At 44.2% G+C, this 19,726-nt stretch overlaps 1 protein-coding gene across 1 annotated transcript in view; it reads right to left on the reverse strand.

The window, feature by feature from the left end:
* Positions 1-19,726, reverse strand: part of BEND5 (BEN domain containing 5) — a 1,066,878-nt gene that overhangs the window by 122,916 nt on the left and 924,236 nt on the right. Inside the window, exon 6 of the mRNA XM_058552360.1 lies at positions 414-453. Within this exon, the coding sequence (XP_058408343.1) occupies positions 414-453 (40 nt within the window). The remainder of the gene's footprint in view (positions 1-413; positions 454-19,726) is intronic.

Consider the following 19,726-nt stretch of genomic DNA (forward strand, 5'->3'; position numbering starts at 1 on the left):
GCGTCCCACATACAGCAACTAGAAGGATGTGCAACTATGACATACAACTATCTACTGGGGCTTTGGAGAGAAAAAGGAGGGAAAAAAAAAAAAAAAGGAGGAGGATTGGCAATAGATGTTAGCTCAGAGCTGGTCTTCCTCAGCAAAAAGAGGAGGATTGGCATGGATGTTAGCTCAGGGCTGATCTTCCTCACAAAAAAAAAAAAAAAGAGGAGGCAACACAGAGCTGGGAGGGAGAAAAGGAACTGCCCATGGGGCAGAAGATGGGGGAGAAGGGTGGGTCATGGTGCAGGAGTTCTGCTGTTCTTTCAGTGAGTCAACGGGGGCCAGCAGGAATTGCATTTGCATAGGCAACCGGGCATCGCTCTGGGACATAAGGAAAAAGCCAAAATAGAACAGCCGCACCTACTCACCGGGGCTGGTTATTGTCAGGAGGTCAAGCTGCCGCTGTTGCTGCAAAAGAAACACATTGTGAGAGCACTGATTCAAGCCAGAGCCAAACTTGTGCTTAGCAGGTCAGGGTGGACGTGCAAAGGGGCTGTTCAGATAAACAGAGCAGGATACCTCGTGGAGAAAGTGGTGCTCACCCACAGTTCTGCAGAGAGGGCTTGCACCCTGGAGACAAAGGGACATGGATGGCCTTTTTGTTTGTCCTTGGATGGTCAGAGCTGAGAGGGCCACAGAGGTTCCAGTCAAATATATATTATACTTAGGGAAAATGAGGGCCTGAGAGGAATGTGGCTCTCCTACAGCTACAAAGAAAGTCCCTTTCCAGACTCCCAGCCATGGGCTCATTCCTCTCTACCAGATGGCCTTAAATTTCTCTTTGCTCACACTGGCTGCACTGGTTAAGTGTCTAATATCTTGGCAACCCTCTTTCCCTTGGGTCCTTAAGTCACTGTTACCCTCCTGATACTCCTTTCTAACCAAGATACTCCTGGGCTGGTAAATTTCTTGAATCTGTCCAACAACGCTATGATATTTTCAATTATTGATGATCAAACCATTCTTTCTCTAACTGAACCCTCATCTCTTTGTACTACACAACATTCATGGAAAATAATATTTCTCAGGTACACTAGGCCATATGGATGAGGCTGCTTGTGTTTGGAGGCAACTGGCCTTGGGTACCCCCAAGGGCTGAGGTGATCAATATCTCAGCAGACTTGCCCCCTGTCACACCATACTTATGGGGAAGCTCTGTCCTAGATTGGATGTCATGGGAACCTGGAGGTAGAGAAGTGGGTATTGGAGGCTGGGGGTGGGGCAGTTGTGAGCAACTCTCTTAAAGACCCAAGTCAGGATTCCTTAAGCCCCAGTCAACCTCTTTCTCTTTCCTCACTTGATTTTCCATAAACAGAACTGGAAACCTGTAATTTTTTTCTTAAAGGGAATTCAAACAAACTCCATTTTGAGAACCACTGCTCCAGATTACACATTGCGGGAGCTTCTGATTACCTGGTATTTCATCTAGTGGATCCTTTGCCATATTTCATCTCACCTACATTTCCTTCTTTATCTTGCCTCTCTCCAAGAATGGCTTCCTGAAATTCTGCTGAAGCAGAAAGGGGAAGGCAGCAACATTTTCTGAGTACCAACTATAGGCCAGGCACAGTACCAGGTGCTTTGATATGTCATTTCTTTTCATACTCTTGGCAATCCAAAAGGGTTGGTATTGTACAGGAGAGGACATGAGATTCAGAGAGGAGAAATTATCTGCCCAAGACCACATCTTCATTAAATGGCAGGACCAGGATTAGAATTCAATCAGTTCTAATCCTGGCTTGAAAGCCCAAAATATAATGCACATAAATCACTTAGCATGATGCCTAGTACGTAATAGGTGCTCACTAAGAAGAGCTATTTTGTGTTGATGTTTTGTTACTAGGATAGACCATTGACTCTTGGCTTATAAAAGTTGTCTTTTCCCTTTTCATAGAATTACAGATACTTAGAGCTCAAAGGTCATTGAGGCTGAATTGCCACCAGGACAGGAATCCCCTCTGCAACGTTCCCACCAGTTGGATGAACTGCATCTGTGTTATTCCTTCTCTTGAGGGAGAACTCACTACTTCTTATCAGTTGGATAGCTCTACTTTGAGCAGGGTTAAAAGCTGCTTCCTTATGACATTATCACTGTTTCTAGCTGCCTCAGACCATGACAAGTTTGGAGATCTGAAGATCTGTGTCGTCTTCTCTCCCGGCTAAATATTCCTAGTTCCTTTGCCCTTTTTTCATAAAACCTGGTGTCAAATCTCCTCGTCCTTGTGGTCCCCCTCCTCTTCCATTTAACTTGGATCTGTCCCAGTCAAAACGTCTTTAAGATCTCGCTACTCCATGCTTCAATGACTTCTCATGGGCCTAAAACCAAGCTGTATCCTTTCAGAGCCTTCTCAATCACACATCTCTGTTGTCCTGCCAGTTCATAACTCATTCCAGTTGACATTTTCAAGCAAACAATGCAATTCCAAGATGTCACTGACCTACATTATGAACACACATCCTCGCTGCTGAAATGAAACACACGGCCACACACGGGGGCTAGAAGGAATGCTGGAGCCAGATCGCCTTCCTTCCCAAACACAGAACCAGGCCAATACTCCAATTGGCTCAAGCTGCCTTTGCCAAGGCCCACCTGTGTGGCTTGGCACTTTCCTCATGCATGAGGAAAGAATACATTGTGTCCTTCTATTCTTCCATGAGCATGACTTGGTGATGACTGCAGTTGGTAAAAGAGATCTATTTACTTCAAAAGGGTCTATTTCCTAATTAAGAGCTATCTCTAAATGGTGACTCTGCGTCCAGGATCCAGTAGAGGAAGAAGGGAAGAAAACCTGACAGGGGTCAGACAGACCTGGGCTTGTGTCCCGGCTCCTCTGTGTGGCTTTGTATAACCTACTATATGTCTCTGGCCTCAAACTTTACACCTCTAAAATGAGTGGGACTGAAATACCTTTAGTGACTCTGTGAATCAAATGCAACCAGGTACTGTGTCTGTGGGCGCCCTCTTCTGGTGAAAGAGTTCCCAGAGAATCCCTGTAGGCAGGACACTGGGGGGTCCAAGGACAGAGTCAGAATCTAAAAGGGACCAGATGTTAAGCTGTCCTTTCACATTACAATTTTCAGTGCAGCGTGTCTTCCTTACTAGTTGAGGAGCCTCTATAAGGGCCTGGAACATCTATTAATCAGTCCACGGCACAGAGTAGCCCTCATACATTTGCTAAACTCACCTGAACTATTCCTGGCATCCACGTTATCCTTTCAAACCCCCATGCCTTTGCTCATGCTGTCCTCTCTCACTTCTCACGACCTCCAGGAGGTCTTCTCTGCGTGTCAACTCCCAAACCTAATCCCCTTCTCTCCTTTCCTTAGAGCAGAATGAATATTTCACACTTTGTTCTTCCAAGGCATCTTGTAAAATGTATCTTTTGTATCTTGCTCTGTCTTAATGATCTGTTTCCTTCTCTGTTTCTCACAAGGTCCTTACTCGAGGACAAGACTATGTCATTTCATCCCTATATCTCCAGTGTGCAGCACAAAGGCCTGGAAGGAATGTTTGATGTCATCTAGTTCAAGTGATTCAATTCTTCCATTATTCCCTCTGCAATGACTTTGTTAGGTAGGAATTAATCAGCATGGAAACTAAGCCTGCCCCTTCCTTTCCAGGACTTTCCCTCTGCCACAGATTTGGGGTTTTTTGTCTTTATGATTTTGCTCCCACCATCTCTGCAGACAGCAATACTGTCTATCCACCTCCTCTGGGAGACCTTCCTTCTTTTATTCCCACCCACGGGATCACTGTCTCTCCTTGACTCCTACAGCTCCTACAGTCTGTGCCACTCCTGTGTTGATGAATTAAATCTAACTTAGTGACAAGCCCATTTAACCTACACTTCACTGACATATGTGTGCACCACCTAGTGGCCCCAGTAGATAAGTGTAGGCTATTGTTTTAACCTGTAGCTCTTAAGACAGGATTGCAAAATCTGCATGTTCTATACTGCAAATAAAAACGAAGTGTTCAAGAATCACTCTGCAACAATGTGTACCTAAGAAACTAGAATATCCAAGTGATTCCCTCAAAGTCCTTCAAAAGTAAAAGAAGTGAAATGAGAGAGACATTTTTCATTACTAAATAGTCTACCTAGTATAATCGTTTGCAACTGCCAATGGAAACTGTATGGAATTTGTAAAAACAGGGCACACGATTTGTGGAATTTGACCAATAATATTCAATCAGTTTTATATAGAGGGGGGCATGTTGGACATAAAAAATTACCAAATTATTATAATTACTTACCAACTGAGAGAGATAAGGGCCTTTTATGTGGAGATGATACACTATCTACTGCCTGGGTGGCAGAATACGCAATGTCAGCTGGAGGAAATGAAGTCAGCGAGCTAGGCAGCAGGTTCAGTAGGCTGACAGGGCCTGCTGGCTGAGGGTTGCTTAGCTGAACCACTAGCCCACCAAAAGCTATAGTCTAAGGAAGGCAAGGCCTTCACATGTGTGGTGGCGTGTGTGCGTGTGTGTGTGTGTGTTTTGCAGAGTTCGGGGGAACGTTCCTCCTCAGGTAAAGGAATTCCATACTCAGACAGAGGGAAATTGTCCAAGTGTGCCTGTATGGTGTTCCATGGACTCTTGGAGGAGTGTGGGTATGCTAGCGTCGGGTCAATTAGGAGCTGGTGTGTGGACTCCTGGCTGTGTAAGAGCCCTGCATTCAGGCTTCTCTGCTAAAAGTGGTGCCCCATGGACATTTAGAAGAAACCCATTTCTATGCTAACCACCATGTGGTGAATGCTGAGTCATGACTCTATAAAGACCAGGGGGATGGGAGTTCCAAGGTCAACAGGAGCAATCTCTGAATTTGCCAGCCAGGGATGGCCAGAACGTCTATAGCAGATGCTTAAGGAATTGTCTACCACCATCCTTGCTCCAAGAGTTATCCATATTCCCCTGAATCTTGTCCATATGCCCCTGACCTTCCCCGTCAGAGCACCATCATGTTGCATTTCCCTGGCCTGTTTACTCCTCCATCCTCTCCACTGGTTGTGTGAGCTCCCTGAGGGCAGGGCCTGTGTCATCATCACTTCTATCTTCTCAGGGCTAGCTCAGTGCCTGACCAATGAATGATGCTCAATAAAGATCTGCCAATCTCCTGTTACCAAGATGACAACTAGACAGGGCCTACTGAATTGGTCATTAGAAGACGTCTTTAGTTTTATCCTCCTCTCTCCCAGTATACACACACACACAGCCCCCATAATTTTTCACAAAACCCTCTCTGTTTCTGCCTGGGGGACCTGGGGATTGGGCCACAGAGAATTTGGCCTTCTTCATCTGGCTGGGTAATTATGAGGCTATGGTTAAAAATGGACTTTTCATTTTGGTCACGAACTGTATTGCAATTACTTCTCAGAATGAGAAAGGGACATGGTGTTCTGGGAGCTTTGGGGCTGGTTTGATGTGTGGGGTTCTGCGTGGTAGAAGAGAATAGTCACTGATTATGTGTTCTGTTTTGCTTTCTGCGTTTCGTGCAGGATAGCTATTTGGGGAAAAGTCAGTCTTTCATGATTTAAACAAGAGCATAGTAATCCCTGTGCATTCTCCTGTCACTCCAGAAACCAGCCATCATAGGGAGGACCTGGGGATCAGCACCCTCTGGAAACAGGGGTCACAGGGGCACAGACACACCTTTGGCTTCAGGGCTCAGGTCCCCCTTTACTGCAACCCCCCTTCCCTGCTCATTTCCTCTCCTCCCCCAGCCGTAGTCATTTTCTAGGCATCTAGGGATCTCATGCCCCCTCCCTGCCCTGCCCCAAGCATAGTCTGCTCCTTAGTATTTCCCGTGGTGCTGGCCCCTCTCTAAACTCCCTATTTGTGATCTCTCTTACTCTAGCCTGGCCTTCTCACTGGCTGAAGGACTGATCATTCTAAAATTAAATTTGCTCTTTTCTTAGAATAATTTAATGATCTCCATTGCATTTTGATAAAGACTAGGTTTCTAGCTTGGCATTCAAGAAGGGTGTGAAAAATCTCCATGAGTTTTATGTGCCATTTGAAAAAAGCAGTTTTTACATTATCATATAACCTCATATTTGGAAAACAAACAAAAATTACCTATTATTTTCAGAACCAAACTTCAGACAATAAAGGTGGGGCTAACTGTGTTGGTCAGGCACATATACAGAAGATAGACTCTCCCTTGGCAGGAGAAGGAGTGGGGAGGGCCAGTCACCTCTGTGAGGAGAGGGAGCAGGGATTATGGAAGTTTGGAAAACGCTGTCTCAAGGCACTGAGCTCATGCCCACATCCCATGGAAGTGGGGCGCTGGCCTTGTATTTGTCTGACCGTCTTTTATGCACCACCTGACTTGCTCCCCGACCCTCGTTCCTGCCCTTGACATGGCCCTCTTTCCACTTCTCCTCATGATAAACAACTGATGCGCAACACGGCTTTCCCAGACAGCACTGTGCCTTCACTCTTTGACTCTTCATTTATTTATTTGTTACTTCAACAAATATCACTGGAGCATCCACTCTGTACCAGCGATGTTGCTGAAGATAGGGTGAGAAAGACACGGCCCCTGTCCTCAAAGAGCTAGCTGCTAGCAAATAGTGAAGTGGGGAAGACAGATATATTAAGCAAATAATCATACAATATGAATTAATTTCAACTACGCTAAGTGCGCCAAAGAAAAATATGGGGAAAGGTACTGTCATCAGCGTTCACAGTATCCCTCAAACCTCACCTGGCCCCCTGGCTGAAGCCTGGATGCCACCCCCAAGCATCCTCCAACCCCAGCACCTTCTAGGGGAATCTGAGCAGTGGCTGAGGCTCAGCCTCCCTTTTGGGCATCTATTCCCATCAGAATAATAAAAAATGCATTAGCCTTTTATTCAGGGAGAGAGTGAATATCACTCAAGTCTGAAATAGAATCCCACGACTGGGGGTTAAATTCAGCGGGAAGCAGAGTGGGGCAGCAGACAAAAGCATGTGTGAGATTGCTTCAATATATTTCACCAAATACTTTCTGCTCCTGTAGCTTCCTGTTATTGGAAAAGCCAGGCATGCAAGTGGCTTTCATCCCCAGGGCAGCCTAAAGGAGCTTTTCAGTCCAGCCTCTGGCAGCCTGCACAAAAGCAGGGCAAGTGGCAACGGTGAGGAGCACACGACATGGCAGAGACATTTGGGACGAATAGCAGCAGTGGCTGCAGCGGCTGCCGTTTGCTGAGCACTGACTGTGTAGCAATCCTCACCACTTCTGGAGGCAGGCACTGTTACCCCCGTTTTACAACGAAGACCCTGAGGGTGAAGAGTTAGGTTACTTGCCCAAGGTCACAGGTGCTAAGTGGAACAAAGCTGGATTCAAACCCATACTGTTTGCCTCTGAAGCCCATGATCAGTTAGATGTGAAAGCAGTTAGTTGTGAGAAATGAGGGAAAATCTTGGCTGATCCCCAGGTTTCTAGGCAGAGGAGCAGGATGAGCTGTGGTGGGTGACGCTGTGCCACTGGAACAGCCTCTGCACACAGGGAGTCGTAGAAGCTACAGCTTCAGGGTGATCTTTTGTACTTTTCCTTCTTAGTATTCACAGTTTGAAATGCTGTATTTACCTGTGTTTATATTCCATTAATGTCATTCCCGTTATAATCTAAGCTCTGTGACAGGAAGGACAGGGTTTAGCTCTCCTGGCATCGTGGGCTCTGTCTAAAGATGTGTTCAAAGATTGAGTAGGGAAGGCTGGATCAGGATTTTAAAGCGGGCTGGATAAACAGCTGAAGCCCTCACTCCTGCTGGAGAGAAATGACACACGTCGAATCCCAAAATCCCAAACAGTCAGACAAGGGCTTGTGCTGGAGGATTTCACCTTCCCTAGCTCTGCAGGAAAGACCCATGCAACAAGAAACAGCAAGAGGAAAGCTGTTTGAGTCATGAATCAGAAGACTCCATGCCAGGACAGATTGTTTCTTCCCCACCCTCCACTCTGGTGATATGAGGCCATGTGGAAACCTACAAGAACAGACATGGCATCTAACGTGATGGTGCAGCTCAAGGCTGGAGAAGATGCATACATGGCTGACAGATGCTCACCCAGTGCACCCATGGGCCCCATAGCATGTAACATTGATTTAATGGTGTCTCACACTATAGTTAAGTGTTTACATATTAGTCTTTTTTTTTCTCCCCACCTCTACCTCTCCATTCTCCGTCCCCTACCCCCTGCCTTCTCCTCCAAGTTCAGAGCTGAATATTTTTCATATCTCTGTGTGCATTATCCCCATACCTGATCACTGAGAGGGCCTCAGGAAGTTTGCTGCAGATGTGGTGTTTTGGCTTATTACCAGACAAAATTATGATTATAATTCTCTTTTTTTGTATATTTTGAGTAAGTCACAACTTTTGTAGAATCAAACTTTAGAGTTTAAAAGATATGCCCTTTAGGCCTTCAATTTATACTTTAAAGCTGTGATTACTCTTCATCCTTAAGGTCACCAAGATCCAGCATGAGTGAGGCTATCCCGTAACACAGCCTCCTGGGATGTCAAGCAAGGGGCTTTGGAGAACAGCTAGCCCAACTACTTTGTTCCAAAGAAAAGTAAACTGAGACAACAGTGGGGAATGGAGCTGCTCAAAGTCACCCACCACATTGTTCTGTGCTGTTTGCTTGTACGCCTCCCTCAGCAGAGTAGAAAGAAGGGATTTATGTCTATATCCCATCTATGCCTGAAAAAGCCTAAATGCCTAGAAAAAAACTGTTAAGGAAAGCAAGGGAGTGGAGTGGGGGAGTGGAGGCAGGGGAAGAATTTAGTTAGGAATTTGTTCTGAGTTCCAATATCATGTTGTTTATTTGATTAAACTGGTTTTAACTGAGGAATTATCAAGAGGACTTCTTTTAAGAAGTGGTAACTGAAAGGGCCCTTAAAGATAGCAACTATCTTACTTTTCACTGAGCAAGTAGAGCCAATTTTTAAGAAAGACTAGAAGGGCAGAAACCTGGATGGGCCATGAGGCCCTGGCTACCCTCTGTCTCTAATGAGTCTGTTTACGCTTGACATTTGGTTCTCAGGATTATCAGGGCATCTCCCTGAAACACTATATTCTGTTTGTCTCTTTACATATTTGATTATTTAATGTAAAATACTAATTCCAAAAAAGCACTTGAAGAAGCTTACAATGAGAGAATGCCACAAAATTAAAAACATGTAACTAAAGACATGGAGAAAAAGCAAAATAAGGATAGGAGAAATTAGATGATGCTAGGTACAAGGTATAACTCACAGTTCATATCCTAAGATACGCATTCACTTCCTAGAGGTGGGGTACAAATTTGGCTCTCAGGTTTTTAGCAACCTAGGCACAGTGGAAAATTGAGTTACAAGATACCCAGTGTCCTAAGGGAAAAACAAAAATGAACAAATAAAAATCCCAAATAAAACAGTTGAATTACAGAATTTCCCAAGCTGGGGTCTGAGGGAAATCTCTTCTTAGGGTCCTTAGAAAGGGTATTTTGAGGCTTAATGGGTGATAGGCTATGGCCAGGTCACGCAGCGACATACCGGCAGAGCTATATGTGGATCAGCAGACCAGACTCCATGCTGCTTTTGAGTGAGTCTTGTGGCGCACAGAGATAGGTGAAATGCGCTGGTTGTGAGAGCACTTGGGCCAGAATAAGAAGCCACAGGTCTGTGCCATGGCTGAGAGTAAAGCATCGACAATGAGTACAGATCTTGGCTTGTGTACTCACAAGTGGTATAGCCCTTGCACAAATTACTTAACCTTTCATTTCAGCATTTCTAAAATGGGGATAAGAAGAATTTTTAAATTGAAATATAATTCCATGTAGAATTTTTATATTACAACAAACATTACTATATTATGGGATACAATATAAAATTCGCATCTTTTTTTTTAAAGATAATACACAAGACTCAATAAAATATTAAGCTTCAGATTTTTTGAGAGTATCAAGGTCGCTCTCCTCTAAGCAGATGGAAGAATTTAGAGGCTGTGACTTCTGAAAAGATCCTATCATACTCAAGTAAGTATTCAATAAAGTCTTTTTTCTTCTCATTCTCCTTCAGATTCAGCAAGTGTGCAAAGGAGTTCACAGCAGCTCTGCACAGAACTGTGGTCAAGACTGAATGAAACAATAAATTAGAAACACTTGGAAGCCAGAAGCTGTGTCTTCTGGCCCCAGCTCTGCCACTTACTTGCTGTATGAGCCAATAATTTACCTTCTCTGAACCTGTCTCTACCACATACATGGGCAAGTCAGGTAAATACTTTGAAACGGGTTTAGCAACCCACCTCCTGGTAAAGCAGTTAGCCCAGCGCTTGACGCATAACCTCTGGGTAAATGGCACACAGTCTGGTAAGGCTTTTATTTTTAATTCCAAGACTCTGTGCTTTGAAAGTCTTTCTTCCTCTCTTTCTCTATATATGACTCCTCTCTTAGATCATCACCTCCTGGAAGCCTCTGCTCTCCCAGGCCAGGTTAGGGGCCTCCTCAAGGCCCCTCAGCACGTTGTGCTACCCTTGGCCACAGACATTATCACTGTGGGTTGCAATCAGCTGTCTGAGTCATCTGGCTGTGAGCTCTGGTGGGCAAGGATGCTGTTTGATTCAGATCGGCATCTCCAGCTCCTACCACTGTACTTGGCACAGAGCAGGCCCTCAGTCATGTTTGCTGAATTGCACGAAACTGTGGAGTTCCTGTGAAAAATATCATGACATTCAGAATAAAACTCTGGCACTGAAAGTGAGGCAACATTAATCTGTGTTCCTGCCCAGAGTAATGCCTCTGCACGATGTCAGACTTATATACACTGCAGGAAGTAAAAGTGCCAGGCCATAAAAGTCTATTTTCTGCATTTGACTGGCTCTCATGGAAGTTCCATTCCACGCTGATTGACCACGACTTTCCACAAGAAATTGCCAGCTTGATCATGGGGAAAGAATCCAGATCTAATTGTTCTTTGTAAACCTAGGACAGAAGGTATTGTTGCTTGAAAAATGGAACTGTCTAAATTAATTTTCCTGAAACAAACATCTTTGCCAAATAAAAGCAATGCATAATAACAACCCATAATTAAAAGCAAAATGATACCTTTTGTTACGTGGGGAAAGCAAATGTGTTCACCACAAAAAAAGACCAAAATGTTATTTTCTTGGAACTCCAGGGACACATCTTGAAGTCTGATGAGAAGAGTGTGTGTGTGTGTGTGTGTGTGTGTGTGTGTGTGTGTTTAGGAGAAGAGTAGGGTGAAGGAGATGTCTCTGTCTTTTTTTCCTTTCCTTTTTTTTTTTTTCTGTTGCTTTTGAAAAACAAGCATCATTCATCTCTGATTTCTGAATAATGCAGCCATAATATTCTTAAATCCCATTACACTTAGACAGGAATTCAAAAAAGAAAATTAACATTTATTGAATTGCCCTTATTTTCCCTTGCCTAATTTTCCTAACCTATTTTTAATTTATTTCACCTTTTATATATGTGTGTGTGTATCTTTGTAAACAATAATTCCTTCCTACAAAAGCGTTCACTAAGAAGTAAAAACCTTTACTTGAACATCTACTGTGGAACAAGTGCTCTCTTTATGTTTACTTAGTTTAGCCTCATGACACTCTTATAATGCAGGTATTTAGAGATGAGGAAACTGAGGCTCAAAGAGGTTAAGTAAATTGACTGAAGTCACACCACTAGTAAGTGATGGAGCTAAGTTTGAAATCAAGCTTCTGACTATGAAGCCCATGTTCTTAAAAATACTCTTTCCATAATATATAATATTATTAAATAATAATATTAGTGATATCAAAATAAAGAGAAAAATGCACACAAAAATCTCAACATCTCAACAGCCATTTCCATTTTTTCCATGCTGTTTTCTAGTTCTTGTCTAAGTATTTGTGCTTGTAATGCACGGTAATAATTATACATAAAAAACAAAAACGTAGTCATGGCATAAATATGATTTTGCTACTTTCTGTATTCTGTTATTTTTAGGTTACATTATATCATAAGAAGTTTTGCAGTAGTATTACATAGTCTTGTAAAAGTTATTTTAATGACCTCATAATGTTGCATTTAGTGAAAGCACATAGTTTACTTAAACATAGGATGTTTAGGCTGTTATTATTTTGTTATTATAAATGACATTACAATAAACATCTTCCTGAAGACAATTTTTTCCTTCATTTGGATTCTCTGGGATGAATACCCAAGAGTGGAGTTACTGGGTCAGAAAACATGTACATTTTTATTACTCCTGATACATATTGCCAAATTGCTTTCCAGTAGGATCATTCCAATTTACAGTCCTATGAATAGTGTGTGAGATAAAAATTTTACTGTAGTCTTGCCAGCATGGGGGATTATAACTTTTAAAATATTTTTTGTTAATGTAATAGTTATCATATGGTATCTGACTGTTACTTTAATTGCCTTTTTTTTTAAAAGATAATTTGGTGGGTTTGAATTCTTTTTCATTATCTTGTTAATTTATTGTATTTCCTACAGTGAGAGCTGGTTTTTCACATTTATCTGTCTAGCATAAACGTTTTAGCTCTGTTTGCATTTTAAACTCTCAGGGGATAACCACCTCTCTTGTTCTTAGTTCACTATCTTTGGTGGCACTGAAAATACCCACTTGGACCCAATTTGGCTCCAAATGAAATGCTTTCCCTAAATAACAAGGACCTTTTTAAAGTTTCCAGTCAAAGATGGATCCCAGCGCAACTTGGAAATAGACATCTAGATAGTGTTAGTATAGGCTCACAAGGATTTAAGGATGCTCTGAGCTCCTCGCCTCTCCTTTAATCCCCTTCTAAGAACTGATGATGTCACTTCTCACCGAGCATGAGGAGCTCTGCAGGAGATCAAGGGCGCTGACTGGCCCATTGTACAAGAGGTGGGCCTTTTCCCCATGATGCCCCTAGATTTCTCACTTTCAAGATTCTGTAAAGGAGAGAATAGTCCGAGGGCCTGCTCCTTGGGAAGAGGTATTCTCCCCACCCTCAGAGAAAGCCAAGCAGGATCTCCCTTAAGGAAAGGAAGCCATGTTGGCTTGCCTCATCTGGCCAAAAGGAATTCTGTCAGAACATAAGCTGAGGTTCCATGGGTGGGGCTACCACTTTCAAGTATTTTTTTGTGTGTTTTGTTTTGTTTTGCTTTATTTGGGGGATTTTGGAGGCAGTTGTGCTCTGTGGATATGTTTCCTTCCAAGAATTTGAGGGAAAGATTTGTTTTAGGTTAGGATTTAGGTGTTCAGGACCCTGAACAGTAGCTGTCTACTCCATATCTATAAACATCATTGGGCTCCTCATTTTGATGCTTCCAGAGCATAGCAGTCACTCAATCAGCTATAGATACACATTGCTTAGCTTCTATTGTATATATAGCTCTATGCTAAGCCCTGGGGTAGGATAAGAAGTAGGCATAGATAAGCACTTACCTGAGCCAGGCATTTTGTTTATATTGGCTAACTTAAACTCCAGAATATTATGAAGTATGTTTCATAATCTATTTTATAGATAAGAAACTGAGGTTCTGAAATGTAAGGGAATTTATCCATGATCACACAGCTATGAGTTGGCTCTCTGCCTCTAGTTTCACTTCCCTTGACCCATTCTCCACCCTGCAACCAGAGTGAAATTTCAAAAATGCAAGCCTGGGCCGGCCCCGTGGCTTAGCGGCTAAGTGCGCGCGCTCCGCTACTGGCGGCCTGGGGTTCGGATCCTGGGCACGCACCGTCGCACCGCTTCTCCGGCCATGCTGAGGCTGTGTCCCACATACAGCAACTAGAAGGATGTGCAACTATGACATACAACTATCTACTGGGGCTTTGGGGGAAAAAAAGGAGGAAGATTGGCAATAGATGTTAGCTCAGAGCCAGTCTTCCTCAGCAAAAAGAGGAGGATTAGCATGGATGTTAGCTCAGGGCTGATCTTCCTCACAAAAAAAAAATAAATAAAATAAAATAAAATAAAAAAATGCAAGCCTGACATGCTGCTCCCCTCCTCAAAGTTCCCCATCCACTAAAAATGTCTAAGCTACCTACCATGATCATGCTGCCCCTGCCTGCCTCTGTAGCCTCCACACCTGCCACCACTCCCCTCAGTCCAGGCTCCAGCCAGGCTGGTCACCTTTAGTGCCCAGTATACCAAGCTTTCCTCTTGCCTCTATGTCTTCTTATATGCTGTTCCCTTGCCTGCCAGCAACATCCTTCCTGTCACAATCTTTCCTTGGTTAGCCACCTCCCACTCCCTTTGCAAATCTCAGTTTACAGGTTACTTCCATCACTCAGCCTTATCTGATCCCCCAGCTTGGTTTAGATGCCATTCTTCTGGGCTTGTACTCCCCTATCAGAGCACAGTAGCTACCATCCTATAACTGTCCGTTTATTTTCTCACTCCACCGTGAGCTCCTTGAAGGTGAAAACTATGTCTCATTCACCATTGTAGCCCCAGCATTTAACCATAGTGCACGGCACAGGGTAGATGCCTGCTATAGACTGAATGTTTGTGTCCCCCAAATTCACATTGGCTGAAAACTAATCCCCAGTGTGATGGTATTTGGATGTGGGCCTTTGGGAGGTGAAGAGGTCATGAAGGTGGAGCCCTCGTGAATGGGGTTAGTACCCTTATAAAAGAGACTCCAGAGAGATCTCTTGCTCCTTCCACCGCATGAAGTTACAGTGAGAAGATGACCCACCGATGGACTGTAAACCAGGAAGTGGGCTCTCACCAGACACTGAATCTGCTGGTACCTTATCTTGGACTTCCAGCCTCCATAACAGTGAGAATTAAATTTCTGGTGTTTATAAGCCACCCAGTCTATGGTATTTTTCTTATAGCAGCCCAAATGGACTAAGATAATGCCCCATAAATGCCCTTGAATAAATTAACAAATGAGCAGAATCAGAAGAGACTACAGAGCTGGCAAATAGATGGTGATCCAAGAGGTCAGGCATTTTTCAATGATTCTTTTTTGTAGTTACTTTAAGTTTCTGGATGGTCCTGTCCAGCATTCATTGGACAGTTGGTGGAACAAACAATAAGAAGAAAATCTGATCACTGATACACGAAGAGGAAGGCATTATTTGTACCCTCATGCTCCAGACCACCTACTCTGCCAGCATGCTACAGAGGACCAAGCGTGGACTTTGCAATCACACTCTGGCTTAACTCCCGGCTCTGACTTTTTCTAGCTCTGGCTTTCCAGCAGCAACCATTAAGCAAATGCCTATCATGTGCCAGGTACTGTACTTTGTGCTTTATTTCTCTTTACTCAAATCTCCAATTCTTATTAACAAACCTGAAATGTAGGCATCACTCTTCTTATACAGATAAGGAAACTGAAGCTTAAAGAGTTTCAGTGACTTTTTCTAGGTAGCATAGCTAAGAAGTTCCAGCCCAGGGATTCAACCCAAGTCTCATTGGTTCCAGAGTCCCTGCTCTTTTTCTTATATCACACTTCCCTGCTTCTAATAGCCTTCTGCCTATGAGCACACAGTAGGTGAATAAGACAATGTAAAGAATTATTTGCATTCTTCTTATGAAGTGCTGCAATTTCTCTGAATCAAATCTTTTCTTCCCTGAGCCAGCTCCTATGTGCGGGCAGATGGCAGATGGTGACAACTGTCCACTGCTTCTCTGAATATCACATTTGTATCCTATTCAAAAACACATTTACAAAGCTGTGTCTGTGGATGTAGATGGAGCAGAGAATAGAGGACATGCTTTTCCTCATCTGCCTATTATGTCCCTAAATGTGTCAATTTTTTTTCTCTGCAAGAAGAGCACTACATTGGATCCCCTCTTGTTTCTGCTTCAATGGCTTTGTAATTACGAGGGAAGCAAGAATTCGGCAGCTGGCCCCCTATGGAGAGAGAGCACTGGCTCCAGCACTTACACCAGTTGAAAGAAGAGCGAGCTCCTTGTGCTGAGATGGAGGTATCAGTGGCTTTTTAAAGCAGGTGTATGGGTGGGTGTGTGTGTTTGGTGTATATGCAAGGGAGTGAAAGCAAGAGGGAGAACTTGAGAGAGAGGAAGAGAGAAAGAGAAAGGTAAAAAAGCAACAGGGGAAAGGAAAGTGAGAATAAAGACCCAGCTCTCTGAAATTCACCTGAGTGAGTGCTGGAAAGCCCCAGGGATCATCTAGTCCAACATCAGCAAACTGCAGCCCGCGGGCCAAAGCTGGCCTGCTGCCTGTTTCTGTGCAGCCCATAGCTAAATAAGGCTTATATATTTTTAAATGACTGAAAATATTTAAAAATAATATTTTGTAATGTGAAAATTATAAGAAATCCAAATTTCAGTGTCCATAAGTAATGTTTTATTGGAACACAGCCACACTCATTCGTTTACATATGGTCTATGCCTGCTTTTGAGCTACAAAGGCAAAGTCCAATAGTTGAAACAGAGATTGTTCGGCCTGCAAAGCCTAAAATATTTAGTCTATTGTCCTTTACAGAGAAAGTTTGTCTATTTCCTGATCTAGTTCAAACTCCAGACCCAACAGCCACCTTGAAGGCAGAGGTCATATGCATGTGATTCAAATCTGTATCCCTGGTGCCCAGCCAAGGGCTTAGCACCAAGACTGGCTACATAATTTGTGGGGTCCAGTGAAAAATGAAAATGCAGAGCCTCTTATTCAAAAAGCAGGATTAAAGTGCCATTAAAGATACTAAAATATAAAGTCTCTGCCTTTCTCCCACTGTTTCTCTCTCTTGACCTGCCACGCTATTTTTTACTCACTATTTAATCTCCTTGGGCATGGAGGTAATTGCGGGGTGAGTACAGCCCATCACAGATGTCCCAGTGCTCCACCTGAGACTGGGCAAATAAATGTGCATAGTCCACTGCTGCTGGGACAACTCTCTCCCCACCCCTCCCTGACCCCAGCTGCCAGCTGCGGGTAGAGAAGTCGAGACAGACATTTCTCATTCCCGTGAGCCAGCTACCCCAATCCACTGCAGGGGGCAACTCCCAAAGGTATTGCACCTCTCACACTGGGATAGGCTAGGTACCTGGATGCGGTGGGAAAGAGGCTGGCTCCTGCTGAGTTGTCTACTGAACGTACCCTGGCACTGGCATCCTGGAGAGGGGGAAGCTGAGTGGAGCTCGGGGCTTCTCCAGGGAGAAGGGGCCAAGAACCCAGGCTGAGGGGGTATGGAGGTGGTGTGAGGCAGGACTATGTCTGAGCCCAGGCTCCAAGCCCCCGGTGCAGGCTTTATTGTCCCATCAGGTTTTGCTTACAAAACACAAATTCAAAGATAAAATTACTAAGAGTTTTAAGATGGCAACCACAGAGCATGAAATCCCAAGTGCAGGGTCCTTCTGAGTGCGGGGCCCTGTGCCACTGCACTGGTTGTACACCCAGGAAGCCAGCTCTGCTCAGCACATACTAGGCACTGAGGGACTGTTGCTTTATAAATGTTTTTGGATGAAACAATGTGCTATGATGGAAAAGTACCTGGATGCCCAGCTCTACCACCTCCTAACTCAGAACCATTGTTTCCTCACTGTAAAATATATACCTCTTTAAAGGTTCAAGTGTGGTATAGGGAATGACAACGCTCTAGAGGCTGTTGTGAGTTTTGCACTTTCCTTAGTCAGCCACAGATTCTCACTGGCACTACCACATTATCTTCCATTCTCTTTCCCTGGTTCTAGGATGTTCAGAGAGGTTTCAGGATGGTGGGGGAAACTAGCTTAAGCACCATTAGCTCCCATTAAAGTCAGTAGATAAATGTGAGATGCCAGAAGAGTGCTGAGGGATCCCAGACGTGAAAACAGTTAAGTCCAAATGAGGCACCTTGGAGAGTTTCCTGAGGAGAAGGCCTTAAGACTGTTTCTTGTTGGGTGGTGGGATTTCTCTAGGTGGAGAAGAGGGAGAGAGGGCTCAGGGGTCAAGGCAGAGGCTTCTACATGAGCAAAGACTCAAGAGATGGGGAGGCACATATGTACCTCGGGAGTGGTGAATATCCCAGTATGACCGGAGCATAGAGGACAAAGAGGGATGTGTAGGGGATGGTCCTAAAGGCTCAACAGCGCATACTATTGAGTCTTCTCTGCCCTACTTAGGAGATTGCATTTCATTCTTGAGGCCACTGAAAGTCACTGATGAGTTCAGTGATGGAGAGGGACAGCTTGCTAATGTGTGCCCTTGGCCATGAACGAAGCTGTTTATAAAGAGGGAGAATGGCTCAGTGCTGCCTATCACCCACCGGAAAGGTAAGCACAGGACAGGGGAGAGGGAACTAATGTCTGCAGAGAGTCTGCCATGGACCAAGTCTGTGGTAGGAGTTTTATATCCATGTTAAAATCACTCCCTTTTACAGATGAGAACTGAGGCTCAAAGAGGTGAGGGGTCGCTCTGAAGATCACATAGCTAGCAAGGAGGCAGAGTCAGCTTCCTGCCCTGGGTCAACCTAACACCCTGGCCAGAACCCTTACTGATGCCCCGCTCTGCTCAAGAATTCCAAGCAAGCAGTCCAGAGCCACCCATTTTGCATGGGATGAGCTACAGCCCTTGTCTAAAAGGGTCCTCCTGAACTTCCAGGTAGAAGGGACCTTCCTTTCATTTTGCCCCAACTAGCCCTGGCTATTTTTGTTGAAATTCCCAGTATCTGAGACTGTGGGCTCCTCAAGGGACCTATCTCCTCTCTGTGTTCCCAGTGTCCAGCACACGGTCTGACAGAGCAGGTGATCAGTCCCAGTTCGCAGAATGAGCGAGCAAATTAAAGACTAGACTACTTCATTAATTAAAGACCTCCCTAATTCATTTTGGAGTGCACGACCCTCCTAACTGGAAGCCAAAGCCAAAAGCAACCCTTGCAATTTTCAGGAGGAGGCATGCTGAGGCTGAGGGCTGTGTGAGTGATGCACAGTTCTAGCATCAGTACCAAATTTACAGCAAATAGTGCCAATAAACAGCACAAGCTACTCAGTTAGGCTAATTTATGTTCACACCAGGGCCGTCCTGGCCCCCAAAGCCCAGAGCTCTTTACAATTCCAAAATGATTAAAAGCATCACACAAACCCATATTTTCCATTTTTATTAAAAGCACTAAAACGGGCAGTGCTTTCTGCATGTCAATGGGGAGCCACTTTCCCATCCAGGGAGAAAAGGCTCTCCTCAGATAGCCAAGGCAGACTCCTCCACATCTTGCTCTGGGCATCCTTCTGCCTCTAAACCCCACTGTCCTTCTCTCCATGTAAGGAGGCTACCCCGCTTCCCCACACCAGGGCCTGCCCCACCCAAGCCCACCTTCGCTTAGACTCTTTTCAATCAGAGGCACATCCCTGCTTAAGATCTTTGCAGACATCCACTGTCCCAACTCCTCAGCCTGGCGTCTAGGGCCCTTCACAGAACGGTGTAAACTGCCTTTCAGCCACAAGTCCTCTCTTTCTGACAGAGGCTGTCATGTTCCCAAAATACCCAGGATTTGTTTTTTTCCTGATTCTAAACATTTGCTCATGGTGTTCCCTGGGTGTAGGATGACGTTCTTTCCTTTCTCTACCTCGAAAATATCTATTCTTATCATTTAAGATCTAACTCAGTTTTCATCTTTCCTCAGAAGTATTGCTGGACATTCTCAGGCTGAGTTGGTTATTCTATTTCTCCATGTGTAAGTCTGTTCAAGTGCACGTCGTGCTGGATTGTGTATGTTTGTGTGTCTGTCTCTCCCATTGTGAGCTTCAAGCACAAAGCCTGGCACAG

Source organism: Diceros bicornis, chromosome 13 (genome assembly GCF_020826845.1).
Source record: "Diceros bicornis minor isolate mBicDic1 chromosome 13, mDicBic1.mat.cur, whole genome shotgun sequence".
Taxonomy (NCBI): domain Eukaryota; kingdom Metazoa; phylum Chordata; class Mammalia; order Perissodactyla; family Rhinocerotidae; genus Diceros; species Diceros bicornis.